The sequence below is a fragment of the Vigna unguiculata genome, chromosome 3 (genome assembly GCF_004118075.2).
Source record: "Vigna unguiculata cultivar IT97K-499-35 chromosome 3, ASM411807v1, whole genome shotgun sequence".
Taxonomy (NCBI): domain Eukaryota; kingdom Viridiplantae; phylum Streptophyta; class Magnoliopsida; order Fabales; family Fabaceae; genus Vigna; species Vigna unguiculata.
Window position 1 is genome coordinate 53,958,734 of NC_040281.1, and position 27,906 is coordinate 53,986,639.

Genomic DNA, 27,906 nt, shown 5'->3' on the forward strand with positions numbered 1-27,906 from the left:
AAAAAATAAGGGTTGTTTTTTGACTTGTAAGCAAATTCGTGGTACATAAAAAGTATATTCCATTGGATGAAAAAACAATTTATTAGTAAATTTTAAAAATTTATACGAAAAGTAATACGCAACTCCCCACTTATTTGTTCGTTGTGCCCTACCTATTTGCCTATTATTTATTTGCCTATCTAGTTTGGCCTATTTTTTTGTTCATGCCACTCACGTAGTGCAAGCTAAGAGTTGATTTTTGTAACTTATAATGAAATTTGTGGTACATAAGAAGACATCCCATTAGACGAAAAAAAAGATTGATTAGTAAATTTTAAAAAATTGTACGAAAAGTAATAAGCAACTCCCCACATATGTGTACATTGTGCTCCACTTAGATTGAGATCTTATTTGACTTTTTTTTTCAAGCCAGCTAACTTGTGCAAAAAATAAGGGTTGTTTTGTGACTTGTAAGCAAATTTGTGGTATATAAGAAGTACATCCATTGGATGACTAAAAAAGATTGATCAGAAATATTAAAAAATCATACGAAAAGTAATACGCAACTCCCCACTTATTTGTTCTTTGTGTCCCATTTATTTGCCTATATAGTTTGACCTATTTTTTTCTCCAAGTCAGCCTGCAAGCAATAAGGGTTGATTTTTGTAATTTAGAATGAAATTCGTGGTACATAAGTACATCTCATTAGACGAAAAAAAACAATTAGTAAATTTTAAAAAATTGTACCAAAAGTAACCAACAACTCTCCACATATTTTTTCATTGTGCCCCACTTAGCTTGAGATTTTGTTTGACATATTTTCTTTTTCAAGCCAGCCACCTCGTGCAAAAAATAAGAATTATTATTTGACTTGTAAGCAAATTTCTGATACATAAAAGTTACACCCCATTGGATGAAAAAAAAATAGTAAATTTTAAAAAATTGTACGAAAAGTAATACACAGCTCCCCATTTATTTGTTTTTTGTATCCCACTTATTTGTCTATCAAATTAGACCTTTTTTTTTTCAAGCCAACCACCTAGTGCAAGTAATAAATGTTAACTTTTGTAACTTATATTAAAGTACATCATACAAAATTATTAGTAAATTTTAACACAAATTTTTAATTGTGAATTAATAATTTGGTTAATATTTAATTAGTATTTTTTATTATTATTTATTAATGTTATAATTTAAAGTTGTCATCATTCAAAATTTTTAACACAAATTTATTATTGTGAATTAAAAGTTTAGTTAATGTTTAATTAACATTTATACTTATTGCGTGTTAATTTTATAATCTTTGATTTGTCATGGTTGAAAACTTTTACATAAATTTCTGATTGTGAATTAAATTTTTGGTTAATGTTTAATTAGTATTTATATTTATTCTGTGTTAATGTTATAATCTTCGGTTACCTTTTAACTTTTTTTCTTGTTTTTTTTATTAATTCTCAAATTATGTCATTATTTTATATTTATTGTCAACATTATTGTTTTATTCTTATGTTTGTATATATTTCAAATTATGTGATTATTTTTTATTTATATTTTTCTAAAATATTTTCTATTTTAACTTTTAATTGAAAAAATATTTAATAGTATTGAAAATAATACCGACTGTGTTTTTTATTGTAAAATTAATATTTTTATTTCTATTTTTTCAAATTATGTTATTATCATTTATTTTTACTTTCTCAATATTTTATATTTTAAATTTTATTACAAAAATCATGTTGCAGTGATATAAAAAAATTACTGTGAATTAAAATTTTGATTAACGTTTAATTAGTATTATATTTATTATGTGTTAATGTTATAATTTTTGGTTAACTTTTAACTATTTTAATTTTTTTATTAACTTATTTTTATATATTATTTTCAAAATATTATTATTTTATTTATTTAATTTTTCAAGTTATGTTATTATTATTTATTATATTTTTTAAAATATTTTTTATATTAGCTTTTAATAGAAACATATGAATTGAAAAAAAAATTGACTATGTTGTTTTAATGATAAAAATAATATTTTTATTTATATATTTATATTTTTCGAGAATTAAGTTATCATTATTTATTTTTACTTTTCAAATATTTTTTATTTGAAATTTTAATATAAAAATTATATCTCCAGTGGTACTAAAAAAAATTATTTCATTTTAGTTTTTTTAAATTATGTTATTATTATTCATTTATATTTTTTAAAATATTTTTTATTTTAACATATAATAGAAAAATATGTCAGGTTATTGAAAAAAAATATTGATTATGTTGTTGTTATGGTAAAAATAATATTTTTATTTCTAAATTTATATTTTTCAAATTACGTCATTGTTATTTATTTTTCTTTTTATAAATATTTTTATTTGAACTTTTAAGAGAAAAATTATGTCTGCCGTACTACATTTGTTTTAACTTTTTATTTAGATTTATATTTACATAAATATGTACTATGACAAAAAAAAAACTTACATTTACTTTTAAATAAATATAAATATTTTTTTCATAAATGTCTATTAGATAATTATGTGTCATAAAAATTATTAAATAAATGATAAAATAGGTAGACACATGTCAAGTGAAAAAGACACTGATATGTTATTAGGCAACGATGTCTGATGATGCGGAGTATCTTAAAATTTCTCTTTTTAGTTTATTCGTGTATCGCGTTTGTTTGATGTTTAAAAACTTCTTTAATGATGGTTTCAATTTATATATATAAATTATATAATAAATTATGACTACTTTAGTCATTTAAATGTGAAAAGGGACGAGGATGATGATGAATATTATGATAAGTATAGAAACGTGACAAAGCGGATATATGAATAGAGACATAGCACATATATTTATTTTTATCCTTATATCCAATTAAAAAAAATTAAATATTACTCATATCCACCCAATTTTCCGCGGGGCAAATTTATTTATCATCAATAATCATCATCTTGTTTAAGTCTTTTATCTTCTTTCAACTACAATTTCAATCTTACTTCACATATTAGTGTGAGATCCTTCAAATAAAACTACTCTTTTATATTAAAGATACATAAAAATTAAAAGTATTCCATTATCTTGAAACTCGATAATTTATGTATTTATCTTTTTCTTTCATTATAAAAAAAGTATTATAATAATTGTTGGAATTAAAAATGTTATTAAACTTTAAAATAAATATTTTAAAAAATAATTATAAAAGCAAATAATTTTAATAATCTTATTATAAATAATTACTTGTTGTATCAATATTTTTTTATTACAAATGATCACTTAAATTTTAAAAAATAACTATTTAAAAAATAATGTTGAAAATGTAAAGGAAACAAATGAAAGGGATTATGTGTCGTATTTTATTGAAAAAAAAAAATACATAAATATATACAAAAGAGAGTATCTATAATTAGTACATACAATCTCTACAATTATGTTATTATTCCTATAATACTGCAAAAATGTTACTATAATTCAATTGTTTTAATAAGGTTTAATTACTCGGATGATATCCACTTTGGTTGGTACATGTGTCTCAATTTGGTACCCGCTTTTAAACAAATGTCAATTGCATCCCAACTTTTGAAAAAGTGCTTCAATTAGGTCCCTTTCAGACAGAGCTGACTAACGTCGTTAGTCAACATGCCACGTGTCAATCTGTGATTTTTTTTATTTTTTTAATGTTTCTTAATGTTTCTTAATTTTTTTTTAATTTTTTGAAAATAAAAATAAAAATGCCATGTGTCAGGTCCCTATGTGTGACACATGGCACTGTAATGCCACATGTCAGTGTCACTATCAGATCTCATTATGTTGATTTTGATTTAGTTCCCATATCTGTCTTTTTGTTTCAATTTAGTACCTACTTGTGTGTATCTGATTCAATCTTGACCTAATTTTTTTTAATAATTAAAATTCATTTTTTATAAAATTAAAAGTAATTAAGTATACAATTTTTACAAAAATTAAGTATTTGATATATATATTAAAATTTAGTGGTAAAAGTCATTTTATTAAGTCATTTTTAATCAAAAAAAATTAGTATAATATTCAGACAAATAGAAATTTTGGTTTTAAATTAGTAAGAGACAATATTATTCTATTTTGGAAAAAAAATAATTAACAAAACATGAGTACTTAATAAAAAAGTAATTAATAAAGTAATATGTTAAAAAGTCATTTTTAATAAAAAAAATATTAGTAAAACATTTCATACAAATAATAAATTTAGTCTAAAAAATATTAGTAAAACAATATAAATATTAGTACTTAATTTTGCAAAAATATTTATACTTAATTAGTTTTAATCTTAAGAAAATGGATTACAAAAATATTTTTCTTATTAAAAAAATTGGGACAAAATTGAATCAGATGCACATAAGTTGGTACCAAATTGAAACAAAAAGACATATATAGGGACTAAATCGAAATCAACACAATGGCATATGATAGTGACATTGATACGTGGCATTGACAATGCCATGTGTCACACACAGGGACCTGACACATGGCATTTTTAATTTTTTTTCAAAAAATTCAAAAAAAATCTTTAAAAAATAAAAAAAACCACAGACTGACACGTGGCACGTTCACTAATGACGTTAGTCAACTCCGTTTGAAAGGGACCTAATTGAAGCACTTTTTCAAAAGTTGGGATGCAATTGACAATTTTTTAAAAGCGGGTACCAGATTAACACACTTGTACCAAAGTGGTAATCATCCGAGTAATTAAACCTTTTAATAATCAAATATTTTCTCATGATTTAATTTCTAACACTCCCCCTCAAGTTGGAGAGTGAATACCAAGAACTCCCAATTTGCGCTTCATGGTAAAGAAAGCTTATTTTCCCATTGGTTTAGTAAACACATTAGCAAGTTGTTCAACGGAAGGTATATATTTTGTTGCAACTGAAACATCTTAAATCTTATCACGAATGAAGTGTCAATCCATCACTATGTGTCTAGTTCTTTCATGAAATATCGGGTTAGCCGCAATGTGTAAGGCGACTTTATTGTCACAATACAACAACGTCAATTTAGGATGCAATATACGTAAATCTTTCAACAATGCTCGTAACCAAGTCAACTCACAACAAGTATCAGTCAATGCTCTATATTCTGCTTCTGTAGAGGATAGAGAAATTGTCTTCTGCCTCTTTGTTCAGCAAGAGATGAGGGAGGATTCCAAAAAAACACAATAACTTGTAGTTGATTTTCGAAATACAGGGCAACCTCCCTAATCTGAATCGTAGGAAGCGTGCAAAGATAAATTATTTTATGAAGGAAAAAATAGACCTTGACCTGGATGATTCTGTAAGTATCACAGCACATGCATTGCAGCTTTCATGTGAGGCTTGCATGGAGCGTGCATGAATTTGTTTCGAGATCATATAACTTGTAAGCCTTTTGGCCAAGAGGATAACAAAAAAAGAAACATTTTTAGGCACAAGGAGCAAGCTTTTGAGAAACATGAACATTAGCAGTATAAGCAAGACATCCAAAAACTTGAATGTGTGAATAAGAAAGGATTTTACCATATAGGTGCTCAAAAGGTGTCTGACGTGATAGAAGAAACGTAGGCAACCTGTTAATAATATGGATAGCAGTGAAAACACATTATGCCCAAAAGTGTAAGGAAATATGAGCTTGAAAATGAAGGATGCGTGTTGACTCAAGGATATGTCTATGTTTACGATCGATAACTTCGTTTTGTTGTGGTGTGTAAGTGCAAGAATGTTGGTAAGTTGTTCCTTGTTATGTAAAAAAATCTTGCATAGAAAAAAAATTATCTTCCATTATCAACCCAAATATTGGCTATATTCGTATTAAAATGAGTTTTAACAAAAGAGAAGACATTGATAAGGAGATGTTGAGTTTCACTTTGATGCATGAAAAAAAATCCAAGTGAAGCAAGAAAAATCATCCACAGCAGTCAAGAAATATTCTGAACCAGAAAAAGAAGGAACTTTATATGGTATCCAAATATCACAATGGAGTAATTCAAAATGTTTAATGGAAGAAATTGAGCTGTTTGAAAAAGGAAGGCGTGTCTGTTTTGCAAGAGTACAAACATCACAAATTTTGTTTGATTCTAAAGAGAGGTTTAACAAAGTTTTAGCCATGAGATCTAATCTAGATGGAGATGGATGTCCTAGTTGTCGATGCCATAAGGTAGTAAAAGTGTTTGAAGGAGGAGATGACTTGGTGACATGGGTTGCGAGTGAGGGAATGAAAATTGACTTATTTGATGTCATTGCAACCAAGTAGTAGAGTTCATCCTGTTGTTTACTCAAACCAATTGCCATTCTCATTATCAAATTTTGTAAAATACACCCAGAAGGAAAAAGATTTACTGAACAATTTAAATCTCTTGTAACCTGACTTACTGGCATTAAATCTACTTTGCAAGATGGTACCTCAAGCACATTTGTTAAAGAAATAATTGGACTTAAAGGTAAAGTTCCAATGGAGATAATAGGGGTCTGGTTACCATTTGGCATAACAACTGGTGGTAAAGAAGTATTTTTTTTACCGTTGACAAGCAAGGTTGGTGAAGAAATATTGGCGTTGTTAACCTTAGGATTAACTAACGGAGATGATGCATTACCCTGCATAATAGACAAAATTTGTTGAAGTTGTAGTTCAGTTAGTTCATGTTAAGTTTATAGAGAAGGTTTCACTAAGGAGAGTAAACACCAATGAGACCTGAGTCCAACCACATAAAGCCTTGACACCACTCTCAACCCAAAACCTTAAGGCAATGGGTTTATGGGTCTTTATCCTTATATAGTGCTCTACTTTCTCCTTTCTAGTCAATGTGGGACTTAGACTCACACTTGGATTCCTAACAATTCATTCATTATGGACTACAACTGCTGCATCAGTGAGGTCATTCTAACATTATTTGCTGAAAATTGACTATTCCCATTTGGCTTAGAATAAGCATTATGGGTGACTTCATGCCTTGGGTGTTCAAAAGGATAATTGTGTAACTTCCAGCATGTTTCTTTTGTATGATGATCTCTATCACAATGAGAACAATGCATCGACTTTCAATTAGATTAATTAAGACGTGAAAGAGGACCTTGTTTGCGTCGAACAGCAAGGGCTGTTGGTTCATTCTTTTGAACAACCATGGTTGAAGCTTCTATTGTGTCACGTGTGGTGCCCAAATGTCATTATTTTTCTTCTTGAATGATGGAATAATAAACTTGTGTAACATCAGGCAATGAATTCATTAAGAGAACTTGGTCACGAGTAGCATTCAATCCCATAAGAAATTGCATCAATTTGCACCTTTTATTGTCTACTCCACAAGTGCAGGTTGCATTATTATAGAAGCCTAACTCATCCCATAATTTCTTTTAACTTCGTGTTATAGGTTGCGACTGTCATTTGATATTGAGCCAAGCAAGCAATGTCTCTCTCAATCTGAAAATTCAGTGGTGCATGACTTTGAGAGAAGCGATTTCGAAGATCTTTCCAGACTTCATGAGCAGTGTCATAGGAAATAACACTATCTACAATATCAGGTGTCAAAGAATTGAAGATCCAAGATAATACCATGTCATTGCATGTTTCCCATGTTGCATATTCTTCTTATTTGTCTCCCGCAGAGGGTGCCTTGAGAGTTCTATCAACAAGATTCAATATGGATTTTGCATTTAAAATTGATCATGGCTCTATGCCAAGTCGAAAAGTTCTTTCCATTTAGAGGTTTCGAAACAAGAATCACTTTTGGATGGTCAGAATGATTGAGAGTATAAGAACTACTGAAATGTAATTTTTTTACGTTCGTTAACCATGGAAACATGGATAGGAAAAGAAAAAAATAAATGATTGAGCAAGGATCGCTCATGCTCCTGATACCATGTAAAGGAAATAAATTAAAGAAATTATGTGTTGTATTTTATTGAAAGAAAAAACACAAATATATATACAAGAAAAAATATTTATAATTAATATATACAGTCGATGTATAGTTATGTTGTTATTCCTATAATACTTTATAAACATGTAAAATTATTCCTATAATTCAACTATTTTAATGATTAAAATATTTTATCATAATTTCATTTGTAACAGAAAGAAAAAAATATGTAATAGAAAAATAACTTAAGAGAGGAATATCTTTTATTAATATTTTCTACTTATAAAGAAATATATAACAAACAAACTTTTGTTATGTTTTAACATAATATATAAATTTGTACTGAACAATTCTTTTTGAATCGGGTATGATTGAGCTGTAATAATTTGATTTTAGTAGATTTACAGGCCTAATGCTAAATTATTACTGACATATTAAAGCTGTTAAATATGTAATAAAAAATTGTAAATCATGATTGATATTATTATAGGGAAACTTTCATCACAAGATAAGAAAGAGGGTAGTTAACTCCATCGTCAACTCAATTCCACGATCTTGTTGAAGAAAATCCACTTGGTCAGGGGCCAAACAATGTCCTATGGTTCCCACAAACCCCTTTTCTTCTCAACGGATCTCAAACCCTGAAACCATGTCACAGAGTATCGAAAATGAAGCTTTGTCGCCACTTGGCAGCGATCTGAAGTGCGATGGGTACGGCTTCTTCTTTGTCGTTTCATCCGTCTTGTTCGTTCTGTATCTTGCGCTGCACGCCAAGAAGAGCCTCAACAGCCTCTGTCGTCGAGGCTCCTATGTTGTCGTTTCCTATTACGCCGTCCTTTGGCTCGTCACGCTTTTAAACCTCGCATGGTCTTCTCTTCAGGTACACCACGTCGCATCTTTCCTTTTTTGTATATATTGTTTTCTCTTCTGCTTCGATGATGCTGGTTTGAGAAGTCTCTGTAATTTACACTATCAATTAGTAAAAAATCATGCTACGCTTGATTTTAAGACAATTATCATACTCTGTCTGATATTAAAATGGTTATTCCGATGAGCATTTTCCTTTGGGTCTCACTTTTTAATACACGGCTTTTATGAAATTATGACACCCTTTCAAGTTCGTGGTGCATTTTTTTTTTATTGAATTTGTTGTGGGATGCGTATGGGAACACATCCATTGATTTTCTGGCAGCATGAGTTTGGCTATTTTGTTTCTACTCCTCTCTTTCAAATTCAACAAATGGCCGTTCTCTGCAATACGAATAATGTGAGGGGAAAGGGGAGGGGATTTCCACATATTAATTAGTCTTTGCTGAGTGAAAGCTGGGAAGAGTGCTTTTGAAGTCCAACAGCATGTTAGAAAGAAAAAAAAAAACTAGCAATAAATGGTAGCACATAGAAAAAGCACGAGACAACCAGTTCTATTTAAAGTGTTCAATTATCGAGAGTGTTTGCGAAGCTGTGATCTCATGAGTGTGACGAGAGTACCAACGGTTCCGGTCATATAGGTGTTCATTGGCTGGGGTCCAACCTCAAGGTTGCCGTTTACTTCAGAACAAAAGAAAAAATAGAAGAAGTGGCAAGTGCTATTTAATTGTGCCTGAATATATCATACATAATAGTATTGTATCATGAGGTAACTATGAATGTGACTTTCATTGCTTTTGTTACTATGTGGCTTCTGCACTGATGCTGAAGACTTGTTTCCAGCCACAGAACTTTACGAACTTTAAAAATCTGCATTTAAGTTTTTCAGCTACGGGCTCTGTTTGCTTTTGAGTCCAGTGGGTAAAAGTAATCTGTATGGGTGCAAAATCTACGGCATAGCTTTTCCATTTCCTTGTGTGCTCCTATGCAAAGTTTGATTATCACTTTAATTTATTCCCATTCAGTTGGCAGTACGATTTGTACCTTCCCTTCTTTTAGCCCTTCAACTCTTTCTTTTTTTTCTTAAGCAGGCATGGCAGTGCTCTCAAGGAAAGGAGGTTGCATGGAATCTGCTGTCATTATTTACAGCATCTGGTATGCTGTGTCTAGAGATAAGCTTGATAGCTTTCTTACTGAACGATAACTATATGAATGGCATGGAAGCTCTTGCACACTCTTTCATTGCATCAGGAATTATTGTCTGTATGGATACCCTTCTTAAGGTGAGTTGGATTTTCATTCACATTAGTTGTATACATGCATGTACTATGTACTTAATATGTTTTGTAAAATATAAATGGATTTTTGTGACTGAATGGTGTCTCGACTTGCTTATTCTTTGTTGGTTTCATATAACTTTCCCCTTTATGAATAGCATTTGATTTTCTTCCTACCCGTTACTGGTTTGTCTCTTGTTGTCAATGTAATTTTGTCTTAATGTACATCGCAATTGCAAATATAACAGCTCAGGAAAGTAGTCAATTGCCGAACCATTATTCACTAATACCAGCTACATTGATCGCTACCAATAGTGCAACCTTCTTTGGAGAACTAACGGGTACCACAAACACAGCTCTATGGAAAGTTTTGCAGCATGAAACATAATAAACAAAAATTGCCTTTGAAATGATAAGTGAACTTGTTTTGGCAGTGATTTTACGTTTCTATTACTTGTTCTTATGTTCATGGGGGACTACTTTTTGTAATAACTATTAATCAGTCTCCTTCTGCAGCGATTGTCCGTGATCCAAATTTCCAAAATTCATGTTGAGTTATCCACTTCCCTTTTGAGAGTTTACTCAAAAATGTTTCTGAGCCTATTCTTTTTGTCATACTGCTGAACTCAACTCCATCATTCTATGGAAAAAGTCATTTGTATTTTATATAATGTTTTTAACTGACAAAGTGGGAAAGGTGGCTGTTATTTACTAAAAGAAGTTCATAAGCTCCCAAATTTTGGCAGTATTAGGCATCTATCAAATTTCTCTGAATTGAAAACCCTCAGGCATGTAGCCTCGCAAGTTTTTCTTAATTTTTGATAGGAAGTTTGTGTATGGATTAATGTGGTTTCATCACCCTTTTTAACTCCCATATCCTAATTAATAGTGGTCTATCACTTCCACGTTAAATTTTGCCTTATGGTCTGACAGATGTAACTTATTCTCTCTTAATTGAATGCTGGCATGTAGTATTGTATATTTTTTAAACTGTAATATATTTCTCTTTAATCACATGATATGTCAATGGGGTGCTTTTAACTGCGGGGAGTTCAATCATTAATTTCAATTGGAAGCTTCCTTTTAGACCACTTCAAAATATTAGCTACAATTGTGACACAAGATTGAGAGGGGGGATAGCATGCTATGAATCTCCTGTGGAAAAAGTTTTAGCACAATGCAAGACTGTTCGGCTAAAAGATGTCCTAGTGAGGATTCAAATATGGTATTTTAATAAATGAGGAAATATTATTCTCGGATTGTAACCATAAGTAACTAATTATATATCTGCATAAATGTATTCAATGTAATTTTATATCTCCAATACGTTAACGTACAACTGAAACTTTGCTCGCTTCACCCGTTAGATGTATGATGTATCAGATAGGAAACAATAAATTGTTCCAGTTATATTAGGGACACCATTTTATTGTTTTAGAATTTTATTTGTCATTTGATTTAGGTTCTATGCTGTATCTGGTTTCTTTGAGGATGACTTATCCTTGATATGTAACTTTGCCATTCTATTCAATATGAATTTTAATTTGCATTTTCTTTCCTAAACAAAAAAAAAAAATGTGGTGGTTTCAACTTACAATGGTTTTCTATTTATTTCTGTTTCTCGTTGCATAATATGATACGAGGCACAGTGCCAAGTCTTCATTGTTCTGTAGATGTTAATTACTCAAACTGCTTTTAACTGTCATCGCCTTTTATGCATTGTTTCGTGGTATGTCTTCTGCTGATTAAGCATTTCCTTATCAGGCAATATATGTTTTTGGATTTGGGGTCCCATTGTTCAATCGACATGTTGAAAGAGCCCATACAATCAAGTGGAGTTTATGGATAGTGCACAAGTTATTGCTTGCTGCAGCTTATGGTTTCATTTTATTTGCACATTTCTCCAAATGGAGAGAGAAGCTTCCACGTGAGTATAACTTCTGACAGTGTGTTGATAGCTGCTTTGTGCACGTAGAATGGCATTCACACTTTCCAAATGAGGAAACATAAAAGTGATATTAGTGTATCATTGATTACAACATCAGTTTAAATATACATTAGAGACAACTTTTTGCCAAACACACTAATTCTGTTACCAGTTATATTCCAAAAGATTCATTTTCGTTCATCTTTGCAGCAAGACCAGCTTTTTACAACTATGTTGCTGTAATGTTTGTACTTAGTGTGATTAGCCTGTTTGCTTGTGGACTAGCAGGAATTGGCATTGGACTCGGCAATTGGTAACGCTATATATCTTCTTTTCAATTAGAACTTAGAAGTGGTACTTAATTATCATCTCGATAGCTTAAACAATGAATAACAGATAATGCTTCTCATCTGCAGGTTGTATGATCTCACTGTGCTTTGTTATCACTCTTTGTATCTTCCATTTCTTTATATTACTTTTCTTGCAGATTTCTTCCAGGTAAACATTTTTTGTTATTTACTGTTTCTTTTTTGGTTTTCATAATATATGCATGAACATTCATATTATGTGCTGCAGGAGGAGGATTTCCTTCTAGATACTGCATATTATTCCGAAATGAAAGATGCTGGATTCTTTGATGCCGACTGAGAATAATTCTTCAGAACCGACAGGCATATTTTGTGTGTGCATTATTGTAAATATTGGACTCTGCTCCGTCATATGTTGTATTGTATGATCCTCCTGCCTGTGAAATGCTTTTATAGGAACAGTGCTTTCATAACTCATCATATTAATACTAACCAACATACTAAGTAACGAGCTCGTTCATGAAAACCAAAATAAGCTCCAAAATCCACATAGCATTTAAATATCTTTCTGAAGAATAGGTAGTGCCTCAAGCTGTCATCAGCAACTTCATTTTTCAATTCTTAACGACGTATTTAAAGTTCATAATTTTGGTAAAATCTGGTCAATGTCTCCATAACATGATATACAAATAAACATAAATTAGCCTCTGCATTTTATATTTTATCATAAGCACCTTTCGATGGATAGCATTTTGCATTGCGTGGCTTTAGGTTTTGGAGAATGTTGGTTCGCATTCAAGGGTAGTAAAGAACTGTCGGGGAGTTATTTATAGGCTGATTTTTTTTCCCAATGAATAAATCTTTCATAAAAAATGCAAACTTACCAGTTTTATTATATTTGATGCATTCAGTAACTACTTTTAGCAAGACTCTCTAGTCAACCGTTCAATTCTTGAAATATCTAAAATAGTGTCAATAAAAAAGTATATTTGCGTGGCTTTATGTTTCAGATAACGAACGCTGCTAATTTAAAAAACTATTCTAGCAAAAAAGAAATGCATAAATTGGTTAAAAGAAGTGCCATGTAGGTGTTGGTTATGTGAAATGAAAGAAAAAGGGATAGATATTGGATTAATAGCTTTTTGCGGTTCAAAGCTAATTTAATAGCTTTTTGGTGTTCAAAGTTAATTTAATTATGTACCTTGTTGTGAGTCGTAGACCTCTTTGCCCTTCCACTAAACCTAACCCATGTGTCGATCGACTTGGTCCCGGCCCATACCCTAGTTTGAGTCGTGGTCTCATCCATTCGATGATGGCCCAGTCAGCCATGCTACACTTCCTCGAGACCTGAGACTTTCTCTGTGTAGCATTGGACGCTAGCGAAAAAAGTTAGCAAATATTTCATTTCTCATTTAATCACTAATCACGTTCACAAACGACATCTGTGTTGCGTAACTACTTTTTCTCACACATTATTTATTTTATTGGTTAGTCTCTTTATTTTAAAAGGAAGAAAATTCTTGGACCGTTGGTGCAGCTGAGATATTCAATAAAGAGGAGAAGCAAGGGATAGTTCGGAGACCAGACTCCTGTCATTACTTCTGGCAACCCTCAAGTACAACTAGCGAAACAACATTGAATTACATGGGACCATGGTGCATGTAACATTACCATATGATGTTTTACAATTCTAGCCTAGCCCAAAGAACCGTTAGCACTAGACGTGCAACAAAAAATATCTTTTATTTTCATAGTTGAAATATTTATACTGTGAGGCTGAACTGGAAAAAGTAAAAAAGTTCTGTAATGCAAATTTTTTCTTTTAAAAATTTCATTACTTTTTGTCAAATTGCTTAAAACTTTTCATCAATTTTGACTAGTACTGTTTAATTCTTCCCAGTTATTCTACTCTAGCTGGACCTTGGTAAAAGACAAGGAAGTAAAGAAAATGTAAAAAGAAAACTTTATTTCACCTCGTCTCTGGTCATTGGATGCCAATTTAGGATATAAATGACGAAATTAATGGCAGAAGATAAACAGTAACACACTCCCATAGGGGCTTTGTTCATTCACTGCTTGCTTAGGCCTCCCCACTCACCCCTGTTAGGCTTTTACGAGTCCCTATGAAACTATTTTCGTTCCTTGATATAGGGTAAAGAAAAGAGGAGCGTGATTAGAAACACAACTATTTATTTACATTATTTTTAACCACATTAAGTGTGTCAGACTGAAATTGCAAAAGTACAAAAAGCATTCACAAGCCGACACGAAAGGAGGCCACCCATTATCCCACCGTTTACACATTACACAACTTTACCATCTCCTCTCCTCCCCTGTGTTATATTTTGTCCTCATATTCTCATCTCATCTCACACACTCTGTCACGCACCCACCATTCCCCCTCTTCTCTCTCTGCTCTAGCATGTATAATCCCTTTCTCACAACAACATTGCTCTACCTCATCGTCTCCTAAAATGGCTGCTCTAGCTCTTGCACTGCTTCTTTTGGCTTTCACTGGCACTTCAAGTATGCTTCCAATTCCTTTCTCTTCTACTCTTCCTTCTCAAACTCAAGCTTCAAACTTTTACTTCTTTTTTTATAGTTTAAACACCCTTTCCATATTTTCACCACTGGATCTATGTCTCTCCTTTCTATTTTTTCACGAAATCTTCAAAGACCAGACTTTATCCTAGCTAGGGACTTGTTCAGTCATGCAAGAGTGTGCCATTTCCACATTTCTTAACACTTTTGATGTCCTAAAATCTTACCTTGCTAGCGTAGATTCTTTTGTTTTGGCACTCCAAAATGAGTCCTGCCATGTATACCTTTATTCCTCCAAGCCTTTATTTCCTCTCCTAAATCTAAACCTTTTCTTCTTCTTTCACACTCGTTGTCTATGCTCATCACTATGCTCACTGATGTATTTAAACTGTTACTGTTACAGGTGCAACTTGGTGCGTTTGTAAGGATGGAGGCGACGCGATCCTGCAGAAAACATTAGACTATGCTTGTGGAGCTGGTGCTGACTGTAACCCTCTCCATCAAAATGGGCCTTGTTTCCAGCCCAACACCGTCAGGGCCCACTGCAACTACGCCGTCAATAGCTACTTCCAGAAGAAGGGTCAAGCTCAAGGGTCCTGTGAGTTTGCAGGAACAGCCACTGTTACTGCAACTGACCCTAGTAAATCCTCAATCTCTTTTTTCTTTTCCTTTTCTTACCATATTTTCCTTTCATAAAAAAACAACACAATAGCTGACCCTTTTACCTGTTTCTCTCTTTCTCCTTCTTGGTGACAGGCACTGGTGGTTGTGTCTACCCTTCAAGTGTCAGGTATGGATTTCTTCCACTCTCATGTTCTTCATTCTCAAACTTCCTATTTGTTGTTCCTTTGGTTTAATACGTTTTTTTTTTTCCTTTTCTGCTTTAAGTTATAACGTGGTTGTCTGATTTTGAAAGATGGCGATGTTAACTTTGATATTGAACTTTCGCTTTTTTTCTTATCATCATACATAATAAAAAATAATCCGGGTTAGGGCACTTGCTTATATTATTATGCTATTTTATCTATAAAAGAGTTATTTGGTTTGCAATAGGCATATTCGCTGCGTGGTAGGTTACTAGTGTTTTTTAGGGTTTAACAAAGTGCAATTGATGAGGTTATTTCGTTCACCAATTAGGTTAATTTTTTTAATAAAGTAACATTTATTCTTTAATATATATACCAGATTTATGATGAAGGAAGGAATTTCACATTCGCTTTTAATGCTTTTTCACTTTATTTTTTTTTTCTGATACTAAAGTGAAAGGAGTACACCCGTGCCGAGCTCACTTTTTATCATAAAAGAAACGGAGAAAAGTTGAAATTCAAATTTTGTCTTTTAATCATGATAAAAGAAAATGTGAAAGTAGTGTAGAAAAAAAACATAAATAAAAGAAACATTAATCAGATATTTATTCAAGTAAACCCTACTTTTTGGAGTATATATATATTTGTTGAAAATGAAAACTGAGGAGTGTAGTTGAAGGCAAAAAGATGGAACTAAGAAAATAAATTAGTGGGTACAAGCAGAATAGGGTTTATAATCTTTAATTTTGATTTTAAATATATTCCTTATTAAACGTTCGTTTTAATTTGGTCTTGATAGTATCGTAATTTCATAATTGGGTCTTCATCTCGTTACTTGTTGATGATTATAGCCGTTGAAGCGAGACATCTAACTTTAGAAGTTAAATATGAAAGATGCTTGAATAATTGGGATCCGATGCTCCAGTAAAGTTTGAATCTTTTTCAAATAAAAAATCTTGGACATTATGATTGTGAAATGACAAGTTTGTCCCAATTGGACGATCTTATCCTCAGCTTTTTCGCTTTAGCAGTTTTGGAAATAAAGAAAATAAGGAGACGGAAATGCCCTTATTTATGTGTATAGTAAAAGGTAGGTGGAAGACAGTAGTGTTTGGGTGCTTAACAGTGAGCATTTTTGTTTATTTATGTGTGGGAGAATTTTTGTTTCCATATTTCATGATCAAGTTTGAATTTTTGATGATGAATGATGACGGTGAAACAAACGCCACATGGAGAACATTTGCTTCGAGATCTGGGCCATCAAACTTTTAAAAAAGTACATGTTTATGACCGTTCTTGCCCCATCGTTTTCGATAGTTTAACCCTGGTCTGTTTCTTTTTTTAACCTGGAAATTTGTGAAAAGTGTGCTTTTTTATCGTTCTAAACAATACCAACGACACTGTTATACCACAGTCAATTTGGATAACAGTCTTGGTACTTCCATTATTGTCTGTTAACTGAAGGGGAAAGGACGATTGTTTTAAAAAGCAAATCTCATGAAAGATTTTATCTGTTGTGGAATATTCTTGAATGTTACTATTAAAAAACCATAATTTCGTTCTTGTTGGAGTCAATATCAACTTAAAGAAAGTAGAATGTGGATGATTTCATTTAGTTTTATTAAACCTTATAATTTGTAAAACTTGCTTATTTATCATGGTCCTAGATCTTACTGGTAGTTAGGTAGTGTGTTTTTTGTTTCTGTTGTTTTGAGACACAGCATGTGGGTTGAGCATTGATTGATTCCTTTGTTTGTGTTATCAGTGCTGCAGGCACTGGTACAACTCCCGTGACAACTACACCAACCATGGGCACCACTCCCACCACTGGAACCCCATCAACCGGTACCGGCACCGGCACCGGAACCACCACTGGTACTACTCCATACAGCACCACACCTGGAGTATTAGGAGGCATTGGCAGTGGCATGGGACCTTCAGGATCTGGCATGAATGATGAGAGTCACGGTGGTGTTAGACTAGTGCACTCTGGTTTCTTCTTGATCACTCTCTTCTCTTCCTTCATGATCTTCTGCTGGGGCTGAGAATGTAAGAGCAAAATGCTCAATGTCACTGTATTATTGTGAATGTTATTTTTCTAGGTGTTGAACTTGGGGACGTTGCTTTTTGGACTCTTGAAATATCTTTCTCCACCTTCCTCTAGCTATTGGGTTTTTGATTTATTAATTATTGAATTTGGCAACACTTTCACTCTACTTGTTCTTCTTAGGTCCTTTCTACTCTGTTCCAAGATTTACACAACGTTGTCAATGAGATGGTTCAAACCATGAATTTTCAAAAACCGATGCTGGATTTTGAAAGAAGTGGCACACCAAGATTAGTAATGGGATGATATATAAAAATCATGTCAATTTGAAGCCATGAATTTCGCTCTTTCAATTAACCTAAGAAAAACATGCCATGTAATTAAGAAGCAGATTAATAGTGCCAGATACTAAGTTTTTTATTGACTGTGGTCTTGTTGTAGTCAAATAGTGTGGTCCTTGTAATTGAAATGTTGGGCTGTATAATGGTGAAAGGGAAAGGACGACAACGTATGGCAGCAGTGAATAAGGTGTTTGTGGAAACATTAGGGTAAAATTGAGCATGAAAAATCCATGGTGATCACATGGAAAACCATTTTTGAATTCGTCTTTTTTTAAAACTCTTATCAGGGTGGTTCCTGAATAACACTTGATTGCTTAAATAATATGATGTTTGTCTTCCCAATATGCAAGGTTGTGTTTGATGCTTGTTGTGTTGTGCGTGTAATGTTGTCTATCACAGCCTTTCTGATTGTTTTTCTTGTATTCCCCACATGTCGAGCACATGGGTTGCTAATTCACTTGTACCTTTCTTTTCTTCGTTCAATTTTTAATCACGTTGTCAATTCTTCCCCAGCTATATATTACTCACTGTTTTCTCCTTGTGTTATGTTAATATCACATTCACAATGTGATTTAATGTAAAATAGTCGGTGTCATTCGATGGAAATTAATTTATGCTCGCTGGCCACAGTTCTACTCAACAAATATTACTTTCACAATAGGTCACTAATGATAACACCAAATATTTATTCCATATTTTATTTTATTTTAAGTCAAATAATACTTTATTATTTATTGTATTCATATTATTATATTTATTAAATAAATTGATAAGAGTAAGTATTTAGAACTATTATATTTATTAAAAATATTTAATAAAAAGTTCAACTTTAAATAAGGTTTAATTATGCCTTTGGTCCCCATTTTGGAGTCAAAATCTCAAAATGGTACCCAAATGTTTAAAAGTCTCAAAATGGTCCCCTTTTTTGTTGAAACATCTCACGTTTGTCCTTGCCGTTGACGCCGTTAGAGGGAGTGCCACGTGTCAGTTCTTCGATTTTTTGAATTTTTTTATTAATTTTTTTATTAATTTTTTTATTAATTTTTTTAAAAAAATTAAAAAATTGTCACGTGTCAAGCTGTCATCGTGCCACATGGCAGTGACAGTGACACGTGTCAGTATGACACCACGTGTCATTTTCTTAGTCTCAATTTGGTCCCTTTATTTTAATTTGTCTCAATTTAGTCCCAAATTTTGTAAAAATGGAGCAATTTTGTCCCTCTCCAAATTGAAATCAAATTTAATTTATGTATAAATAATGTATACAAATATTTCCATCAAAATTGATATTTCAAGTAAATATTTTTAACCAAATTAAGTTCATTTAATTAATATTTTACATTGAACTTTATTTAAAATGGTTTAAAAGTTGTTAATAGAAAATAATGTTAATAGAAAAAAAAATCATAAATTACCTAGTTCATGTTACAATAAAACACATATAAATTTAAAATTTGAAAACAATTTTAAGTAAAGTTGAATGTGAAACATAATTTTAACTAAACTTGGCTATGTTAAAAATATATAATAAAAATATCAATTTGAATAAAAATATCAAATTTAATAAAAATATTGGTATAACATTTATATAAAATTAAATTTTGTTTCAATTTGAAGGGGGACAAAATTGCTCCTTTTTACAAAAAATTGGGACTAAATTGAGACAAATTAAAATAAAGGGACCAAATTGAGACTAACAAAATGACACGTGGCGTAATATTGACATGTGTCACTGTCACTGCCACGTGGCACAATGACAGCTTGACACGTGGCAATTTTTTGATTTTTTTAAAAAAATTCAAAATTGAGGAACTGACACGTGGCACTCCCTCTAACGGCGTCAACCTTGACTTAACGGGAAGGGCAAACGTGAGACGTTTCAACAAAAAAGGGGACCATTTTGAGACTTTTAAAAATTTAGATACCATTTTGAGATTTTGACTCCAAAATAGGGACCAAAGACATAATTAAACCTTTAAATAAATATCAATATAACATTTATATAAATAATAAATTTGGTGATAATTTAGAAAGATACAACATTGTTCTATTTAAAAAAAAATACAACTATAAAAATTGAATTCATTACAAGACAATAACATGTAACACTATTTTATCACATGACACACCACAAGTGTTATGTTTCACACCACAATATTTGATATGTGGATAACAAAAAAACTTTACAAAAAACATTAAAAAAGAAAAAATAACCAATTGATATGTCACATGTTTTTCGTAAAATACTAAGGAAAATTAGTTAATTGAATCAATTTTTAAAAAATAATGACTTCATTGAAACAAAAAAGTAAAGGAGACCTACTTGTAATTTTTAAATCAAAATAAAAATAAAATAAGTAACTAAGCATATCTTTAATATTTAATATTAATATGGTAATTATATCTTATTTTTACTTTTTTAATCAATAATTAAACTTTAATATTTTATTTAAATAACTATATTTTACTTATATATTATAATTTTATTTTCTAAATATTTTACTTATATTGAATTACTATAAAATAACATTTTAATTATAATAAAATAATAAGTATGGGCATTTTGACTCCCAATGCATGAGGATAAAACAAAATTTTTAGATACGTGTTAAGATAGATAAAATACTTTGAAATAAGACAATGAAACTCTCGTGACCTATCCAACCATAGAAAATATAATCATTTCCTATTCAGATTTTAATTAAAACTATTAATGTTAAAAACATAAAATATTTATTAGTGTAATTAAGACAATTAAAGCTATTTTTAATTAAAATAATTATATATTTTAATCACACGTATTAATTTAATAATATATTTAATATTCAATATTAATACGGTAATTATGTGTTACTTTTATTATTTATTCAATAATTAAACTTTAATATTTTATTTAAATTATTATATTTACTTATATTTTATAATTTTATCTCCTAAACACTAATTTCGATATTGTAGTATTGAATTACTATAAAATAAAATTTTCATTATCATAAATATATATTTTTTCTTTAAAATAAAGTTAAAACATGTTTTATACTTTTAGAATCAATAGTTATATTTAAGATTAAAAAAATAATCTTCACTCTTTTCGTTTTCTATGAAATATAGAATGCTTTAAGTCCTTACAAATATTATGTTGTATTTATTTTTTAGATATTAAATTCTAGGTTATGATATATTAGAAAATAATTTTTACAATAATTTAAAATTATAATATTAAAATTAATATTTAAAATAAATCTTGGCATATAAGTAAAATACATAGCTAAAAGTGGTATATATATAATTACCTATATAGTTATATCAATAATATATACACTTTTCATTTTTTTAATTTTCCTTTTTTAATTGTTACTTTTAAAATTTAAATATTTTATATATATTTAAAACATCAGCGGTGTTGTGCCTGTCTTTATATGGAAGATTTCCTATTTTAGTGTTCATATCTATATTTCAAATTTATCATTTAAATAAAAATAAAACAATTTTATTATTATAATTATTTTATCATTTTTACTGTTTCTGTAAATTTTACTGTTTTTTTAATTTGATTGTTTTTTAAACCTAACTATTTTCTTAATTATAAAACCAATTATAAAATAAAGGATTAAATATGTTTTTGTTCTTAATGTAAAAATTGAAATTAGTTCATCTTCGAAACTTTGACCTAATTTAGTTCATCAACCTTAAAAATGCGTGGATTTAGTTCCCTTAACTAAATTTTGTTAAGTTTATTTGACCTTTCAAATGCGTTTCATGATTGAGTTAACATTGAAGCGAAAATGTGTCAAATGGTATAAACAAGACAAATATAACTATGAATTGTGTTTGAAATGTCAAATAAACTTAACAAAATTTTGTTAAAAAGACTAAGTTTACGCATTTCTAAAAATGAAGAACTAAATTGGTCAAATGTTTCAAATAGAGACTAATTACAAATTTTACTGAAAGTTAAGTGATCAAAAACATATTTAATCCTAAAATAAATAAAAAATATTTAAAAAAATTATTTATATATAATTCCATAATTATAATGACAGCAATAGTAAAAGATAATAAATTTAAGCTAAGAATAATTTATTAGATAGACTAAAGTCATATCATATGCATATTTACGTACGTGAACTTAAAACATTTTAAACATAATTACTTTTGAAGACGTTGATCTGTAATTAAGTAATCATATAAAACTCTTTTACACTCATTCAATCAAGTGTTAAACAAAAGCCTTTTCTTTTAAAAACTAAGGAATATGAGGGATGTAATTATTTTCTATTTGTATTGAATTTTTATGAATACAAAACTCTTTTTAATCCAACCTTTTTTACTCAATTAACAAGAAAGTAAATGGGTCTTTCTTCCTGCACCTCCAAAATTTCTTCTACACCTCCAAACTTTATTTAAATACCTAAAAAACCCTTTGACCATTTAAGGAAACCCGCAGACACCGCACCCCCAAAATTATGTCGACTTTCAGAAGTCAAAATATAACTTTCGAAAGTCAAAATGTATCACCAGAAGTCGACTTTCGGAAGTCAAAATGTATCACCGGAAGTCAACTTCCGGAAGTCAAAAATTATCACCGAAAGTCACTTCCGGAAGTTAAAAAATATTTCCGGAAGTTAACTTTCGGAAGTCAAAAAATATTGTCCGGAAGTTGACTTCCGTAAGTAAAAAATCTAATTTTATTTTAAATATTTTTAATTCTTTTTAAAATTTATATTTTTTAACTTTTAATGATTTTTTTAGTTTATTATTTTATTTATTTATTATGTTTTCAAATTTCTTAATATATACTTTTTTAAAAATATTAATATCTATATATAATTTTATTTTTATTTAATATACTGAAAAATAAATATAAATATAAAAATAAGTAAAATTAAAATAATACTAAACTTTAAATAAAAAAACAAAAACATAATAAATTTATTCTGCTTCATTTAATTTTATTTAATATTTAAATTCATTTTAAAATAATAAAACTTTAAATTAAAAAAAACAAAAAAGAAAATATATATACAAATATATATATATATATATATATATATATATATATATTTTAATTTTAAATTTCATTATTTATATGTTATTTTAAATATGATTTTTTGATTCTTTTTTATTTTTATTAAATTTTTAATAAATTATATAAAAATAAATTTAAATTTAAAAATATAAAAAAATATATAATTGAGAAAATTTTAAAAATTTCATTAAAATAAAATATTTAAATTTTAAACAAAATTAAAAAATTCAAATAACAAAAACTGAAAATAACAGAAATTATGATAATATCAATAAAATATATAAAATTAAAAAATAATTTAAATTAAAATAGTAACTTTAACTTAGAAAAAGAATATATATATATATATAATTTTTTATTTAGTATTTTTATTACCTATTTTTTTATTTTTGAAGTAATTTTTTAAAAAATTTATATGTTTTATAATTTTTAATACGTGTTTTAAAATATAAAATAAAATAAGTTTTAAAATATAAAACAAAATAAAGGTTAGAAAATATAAATTTTAAAAAGAATTAAAAATATTTGAAATTGATAGAATTTTTTTTGACTTCCGAAAGTTGATTTTCGGGAATTTTTTTTGACTTCTAGAAGTCGACTTTTGAGAATATTTTTTGACTTCCGGAAGTCGACTTTCGATAATGACTTTTGACTTCCGGAAGTCGATTTCCGGTGATATATTTTGACTTTTGGAAGTTGACTTCCGGTGATATATTTTGACTTCCGAAAGTCGACATCCGGAAGTATTTTTGAGGGTGTGGTGTCCGTGAGTTTTCTTAAATGGTCAAAGGGTATTTTGGAAATTTTAAAAAAATTTGACGGTGCAGAAGAAATGCTTGGAAGTGTAGGAAGAAAGACCCAAAGTAAATAGGCATATATTTTTACATGTTTTGTGACTGATGGGCTGCCGGCCCAAATGTGCAAGATATCTCTTTTTCCAAGGCTATTTCTTTTCTGCACCTCTTTTTTTTCTACACTCCCATAAAACTCATAAACTCCGAATTATTACTCTTCATTAAATTATAATAAAAGGTAACAAAACTTATCTCTACATCTCCATTTTTTAAGGCATTTAAGATTCTACAATCTATTTAGATTCAGAAATATATTTTGTACAATCCAAAATACATTAAAAAAATGAATTTTAGATTGTGTAATCAGAATTTTTTTTTATGAAAATACCTTTCAGATCCTATAACCCAAAAAAATTTAAATTTAAAAAATAATTACATTTTAAAATATGTGTTTCGAAAAATATTTCCAGAGATATTCTATTTTGAAATACACTTTTTTAAAATAGATTTAAGATCGGTGATTCCGAAGCCTTGTTTTCAATATAATTTTTTAATTTACAAGTGTTTTATAATTATAATCCAACCTACAATGAAGGCCATTCACAGGGGAGGCTCTCTTGCTTTTGCATAGCCTTCAATCCTTGCTTTCTCCCCTCCCCTTTGGGGAAAACACATCTTACACCTCGCTCTTGAGTCCGAGACTGAACCATGGACAATTTTGTAATTTTATATTTGTAATTTTTTTACTATAATTGTATAAATAAATTTAATACTTATTATAATATAAAAATTTAATATAATTGTTATGAATTTTTTTATCACTATTCAACATATATTGAAGTTCAAAAGATATAATATTTATGTTAAATTTTATTATTATTAGTTAATTTTTATTCTTTGCATAATTTTGATCAAGTGATGTATTGTAACTTTTATTAGTGTAGATTTATTAGAATTAAAAAAATTGAAATAAACAGACATTTAAAATATATTTCAATTTGAATATTTGTTTTTCTCTTATATTTTTTTAACAATATTTTAAAATTTTATCAACTAGGTATCATTAATGTTTGCAAACTTAAGAAATGTTTTAGTTCTCTTTGAATTTTATTTGGTATTCTAATTTGAAATGTATACAATTATAATTTCTTTCTAAATATTTTATATCGAAGAAAAAATCTCCACTTAATATTGAATATTTGATAATATTATGTTTCTTCTACCGTAATTTTTTTATTATTTATAAAAATTAATTAATTAATATTAAAACAGTAAAAATACGTGTACGGGTATAGGTACAAATATATACTAATTATCCGATGAGGATAGGGACGAAACAAAAATTTGATACCCATTGAATTCAAATATAAAAATAAAGATTAATATTTTCTATACAGTTAATATGAAATTATGAATATCGTCCTTGTCGTGCGCCCGCTTACCATCCCTACTAAAGGAACATAGTGAATATAAAATTATATACAATACTTACAGAAGAGTTACAAAAGAAGTTATGCCTTATATTTAATAAGACTAGACAATAATTTAGTTCATAATAGTAATTATGTTAAAAAAAAACACATGTTTTGAAATGTTCATAAATTTGTTTACACATCAAGAGTAACAATAAATATGTTTTTATTATCTTTTAAATAACCATACGCTTTCGATAAATGTGACTCAAAGTAATTAACTTAAAATCAATTTGAAGAAGAATAACAATTAAAAGGTCATACATAATTCATTTAAAGTCTTCAAAATGTAATAGCGAGGAAACACTTTAAAATTGTGTTAGCACTAATCGTTAGGTTTATACAGAGGATATTTCACTGGAGAGAACAAACATCATAAGATATGAATCTAACCATATAAGGCATTGACACCACTCTCAACCCAAAATCTTAAGACAATGAGTTTATGGGTCTTTATTATTATATAGTGCTCTTAGAGATGACAAATAAACTCGTTCCCATGGATATTGCCCGAACCCATCCCCGTTTTGACGGAGAATCCTCACATTGACTGGTATGAGTATGGGTATGGAGAATCCTCGATTTTTTCAATTGGGTATGGGGATGTACATATCCCCGTCATAATACTCGTTCCCGTCATATATCTCTCCTTATTTAAATTATTATTAAAATATTTACAATTAATTAAGTAACCATATATATATATATATATATATATATATATATATATATATATATATATATATATATATATACTTTCTATTTTTTATTTCTTCTAATTATTTGGTTTGTCATGAAACTTATTCGCATCTCTAATATATTTTTCATCTTATCATAACCTTTATGTAATTATGTTAAAATAATGTATGTTAATTAAAAAAAATTATGCCTCACATTTGAATATTTCTATTATTTTTTAATATATTTATTTTTTATATATTTTCCTTTTACGTGAGAATGTTTATACTCTCAATTTAAGGTAATATAAAAAAAAATTACTTATTATTATTATTATTATTTGTTTAATTTGAAGAACTCTTTTGTTTCGTTAAAATAATTTTTGTTATTTTTCAACCATTGAGTATATATGTTGATATTTGAAAAGTTTTCTTAAATCTCTAAGGTATTTTTCATTTTATCATACCCTTAATTATACATTTGATTTTCTTTGTACGATTTCTTTCAATAGTCTCTCAAATTATTTTTAAGACACACATTTGTTAATTTTTTATTATTTTTATTTATTGTTTATTTTCCTCATGTAGAAGAATATTTCCATATATTCTATCTAATTATTTTTTATTTTCTAACTCATTATTAATCATACTGTAATTTTTTCACTTTAATTGTATAAATAACTTTTATTTACTATAATATAAAATTTTAATGTAATTTCTATGATTTTTTTTTTGTCACTATCCAACATTTGGAGTTCTAAAGATACAAAATCTATGTCAAAATTTTATTATTATGTTTATTATTTGTTCTTTGTGTCATTTTGATCAAGTGATGTATTATAACTTTTATTAGTGTATAAGAAAGAGATTCATTAGAATTTAAAAAAATTGAAGTAAACAAACATTTAAAATATATTTTAATTTGAATATTTGTTTTCTTTTTATATTTTTTTAAAATATTTTTTAATTTTATCAACTAAGTTTCATTCATGTTTAGTTTGCAAATTTAAAAAAATGTTTTAGTTCTCATGAAATTTTATTTGGTATTCTAATCTAAAATGTAAACAATTATAATTTATTTTAAAGTATTTGATATGGAAGAAACAATCATCCTCCTAATATTGAATATTTGATAATATTATGTTTTTTTTGTTATATTTTTTTTTCTTTTATAAAAAATAATATTGAAGTAATTAGAACACAGGTACAAGCATGGGTACAAGATTATACCCGTTACCTGGTGGGGATGGAGATAAGACAAAAGTTTAATACCCGGTTTGGGTATGAGGATGAATTTTTTCTGCAAGGATGGGTATGAGATAGCGAAACTCGTCCCCGTCCCGCCCCGTTGCCATCCCTAAGTGCTTTACTTTCTTATTTCTAGCCAATGTGGGACTTAGACTCACACTTGGATTCCTAATAATCTTCTCCTCAATGGTGAGTCCCTTCAACCACATTGGTACACTCCCCTCTAGCGGAAGCATTTCCAACCACAAGTACTTATTTTTTGCCCTTTTTTGTACCGCCATTCTTCTTAACGGGACACACTTACTTGGAATCTTTGCCAAAAAGACTTTCGATACTAGGACCATACTGCATTCGTCTGAGTCGGTTTTAATCATCAACTCTGATACCACTAGTTAGATTTACAGAAGAAGTTTCACTGAGAAAAAGAAACACCATGAAATATAAGCCGAAACATATAAGATAATTGTCCATTCTCTTCTTCTCTTTTAATGATGATCAATCATTATATATATTTTCTTAATTAAAAATGTCCAGTATAAAAATAACTAATGAAAACACATTAACAATAATAATATATTCTTTTAATTTATGTTAGGACTAAAGATATATTTAATTATTATTTTTTATAATAATTTCAATAAAAAATAATTTAATTGTTTTGAATACGTTGGGGTGAAAGAAAAAAAAAGAGTAGGTACAGGAAGAAAATATATTTTACTTTTTTAATTA

The 27,906-nt window shown here is 28.9% G+C and overlaps 2 protein-coding genes across 2 annotated transcripts; both read left to right on the forward strand.

Moving 5' to 3' along the window:
• The first annotated feature begins 8,350 nt into the window (after positions 1–8,350).
• Positions 8,351–12,754, forward strand: LOC114177690 (transmembrane protein adipocyte-associated 1 homolog). The gene is made up of 6 exons (XM_028063149.1): positions 8,351–8,723; positions 9,802–9,993; positions 11,752–11,914; positions 12,125–12,227; positions 12,331–12,412; positions 12,491–12,754. The coding sequence occupies exons 1-6, from the start codon at positions 8,442–8,444 to the stop codon at positions 12,560–12,562; spliced, it is 894 nt and encodes a 297-aa protein (XP_027918950.1). The 5' UTR covers positions 8,351–8,441; the 3' UTR covers positions 12,563–12,754.
• A 1,709-nt stretch (positions 12,755–14,463) lies between these two features.
• On the forward strand, positions 14,464–17,785 carry LOC114177691 (PLASMODESMATA CALLOSE-BINDING PROTEIN 3-like). The gene is made up of 4 exons (XM_028063150.1): positions 14,464–14,748; positions 15,167–15,403; positions 15,520–15,553; positions 17,335–17,785. The coding sequence occupies exons 1-4, from the start codon at positions 14,697–14,699 to the stop codon at positions 17,612–17,614; spliced, it is 603 nt and encodes a 200-aa protein (XP_027918951.1). The 5' UTR covers positions 14,464–14,696; the 3' UTR covers positions 17,615–17,785.
• The last annotated feature ends 10,121 nt before the right edge of the window (positions 17,786–27,906 follow it).

Excerpts from the sequence above, each read along its gene's own strand:
- LOC114177690 (XM_028063149.1), top strand. The coding sequence starts at position 8,442 with ATGGTTCCCACAAACCCCTTTTCTTCTCAACGGATCTCAAACCCTGAA. Across the intron at positions 9,994-11,751 it reads GTATGGATACCCTTCTTAAG|GCAATATATGTTTTTGGATT; the intron begins GTGAGTTGGATT and ends TTTCCTTATCAG. Across the intron at positions 11,915-12,124 it reads ATGGAGAGAGAAGCTTCCAC|CAAGACCAGCTTTTTACAAC; the intron begins GTGAGTATAACT and ends TCATCTTTGCAG.
- LOC114177691 (XM_028063150.1), top strand. The coding sequence starts at position 14,697 with ATGGCTGCTCTAGCTCTTGCACTGCTTCTTTTGGCTTTCACTGGCACT. Across the intron at positions 15,404-15,519 it reads TGTTACTGCAACTGACCCTA|GCACTGGTGGTTGTGTCTAC; the intron begins GTAAATCCTCAA and ends TCTTGGTGACAG. Across the intron at positions 15,554-17,334 it reads GTCTACCCTTCAAGTGTCAG|TGCTGCAGGCACTGGTACAA; the intron begins GTATGGATTTCT and ends TTGTGTTATCAG.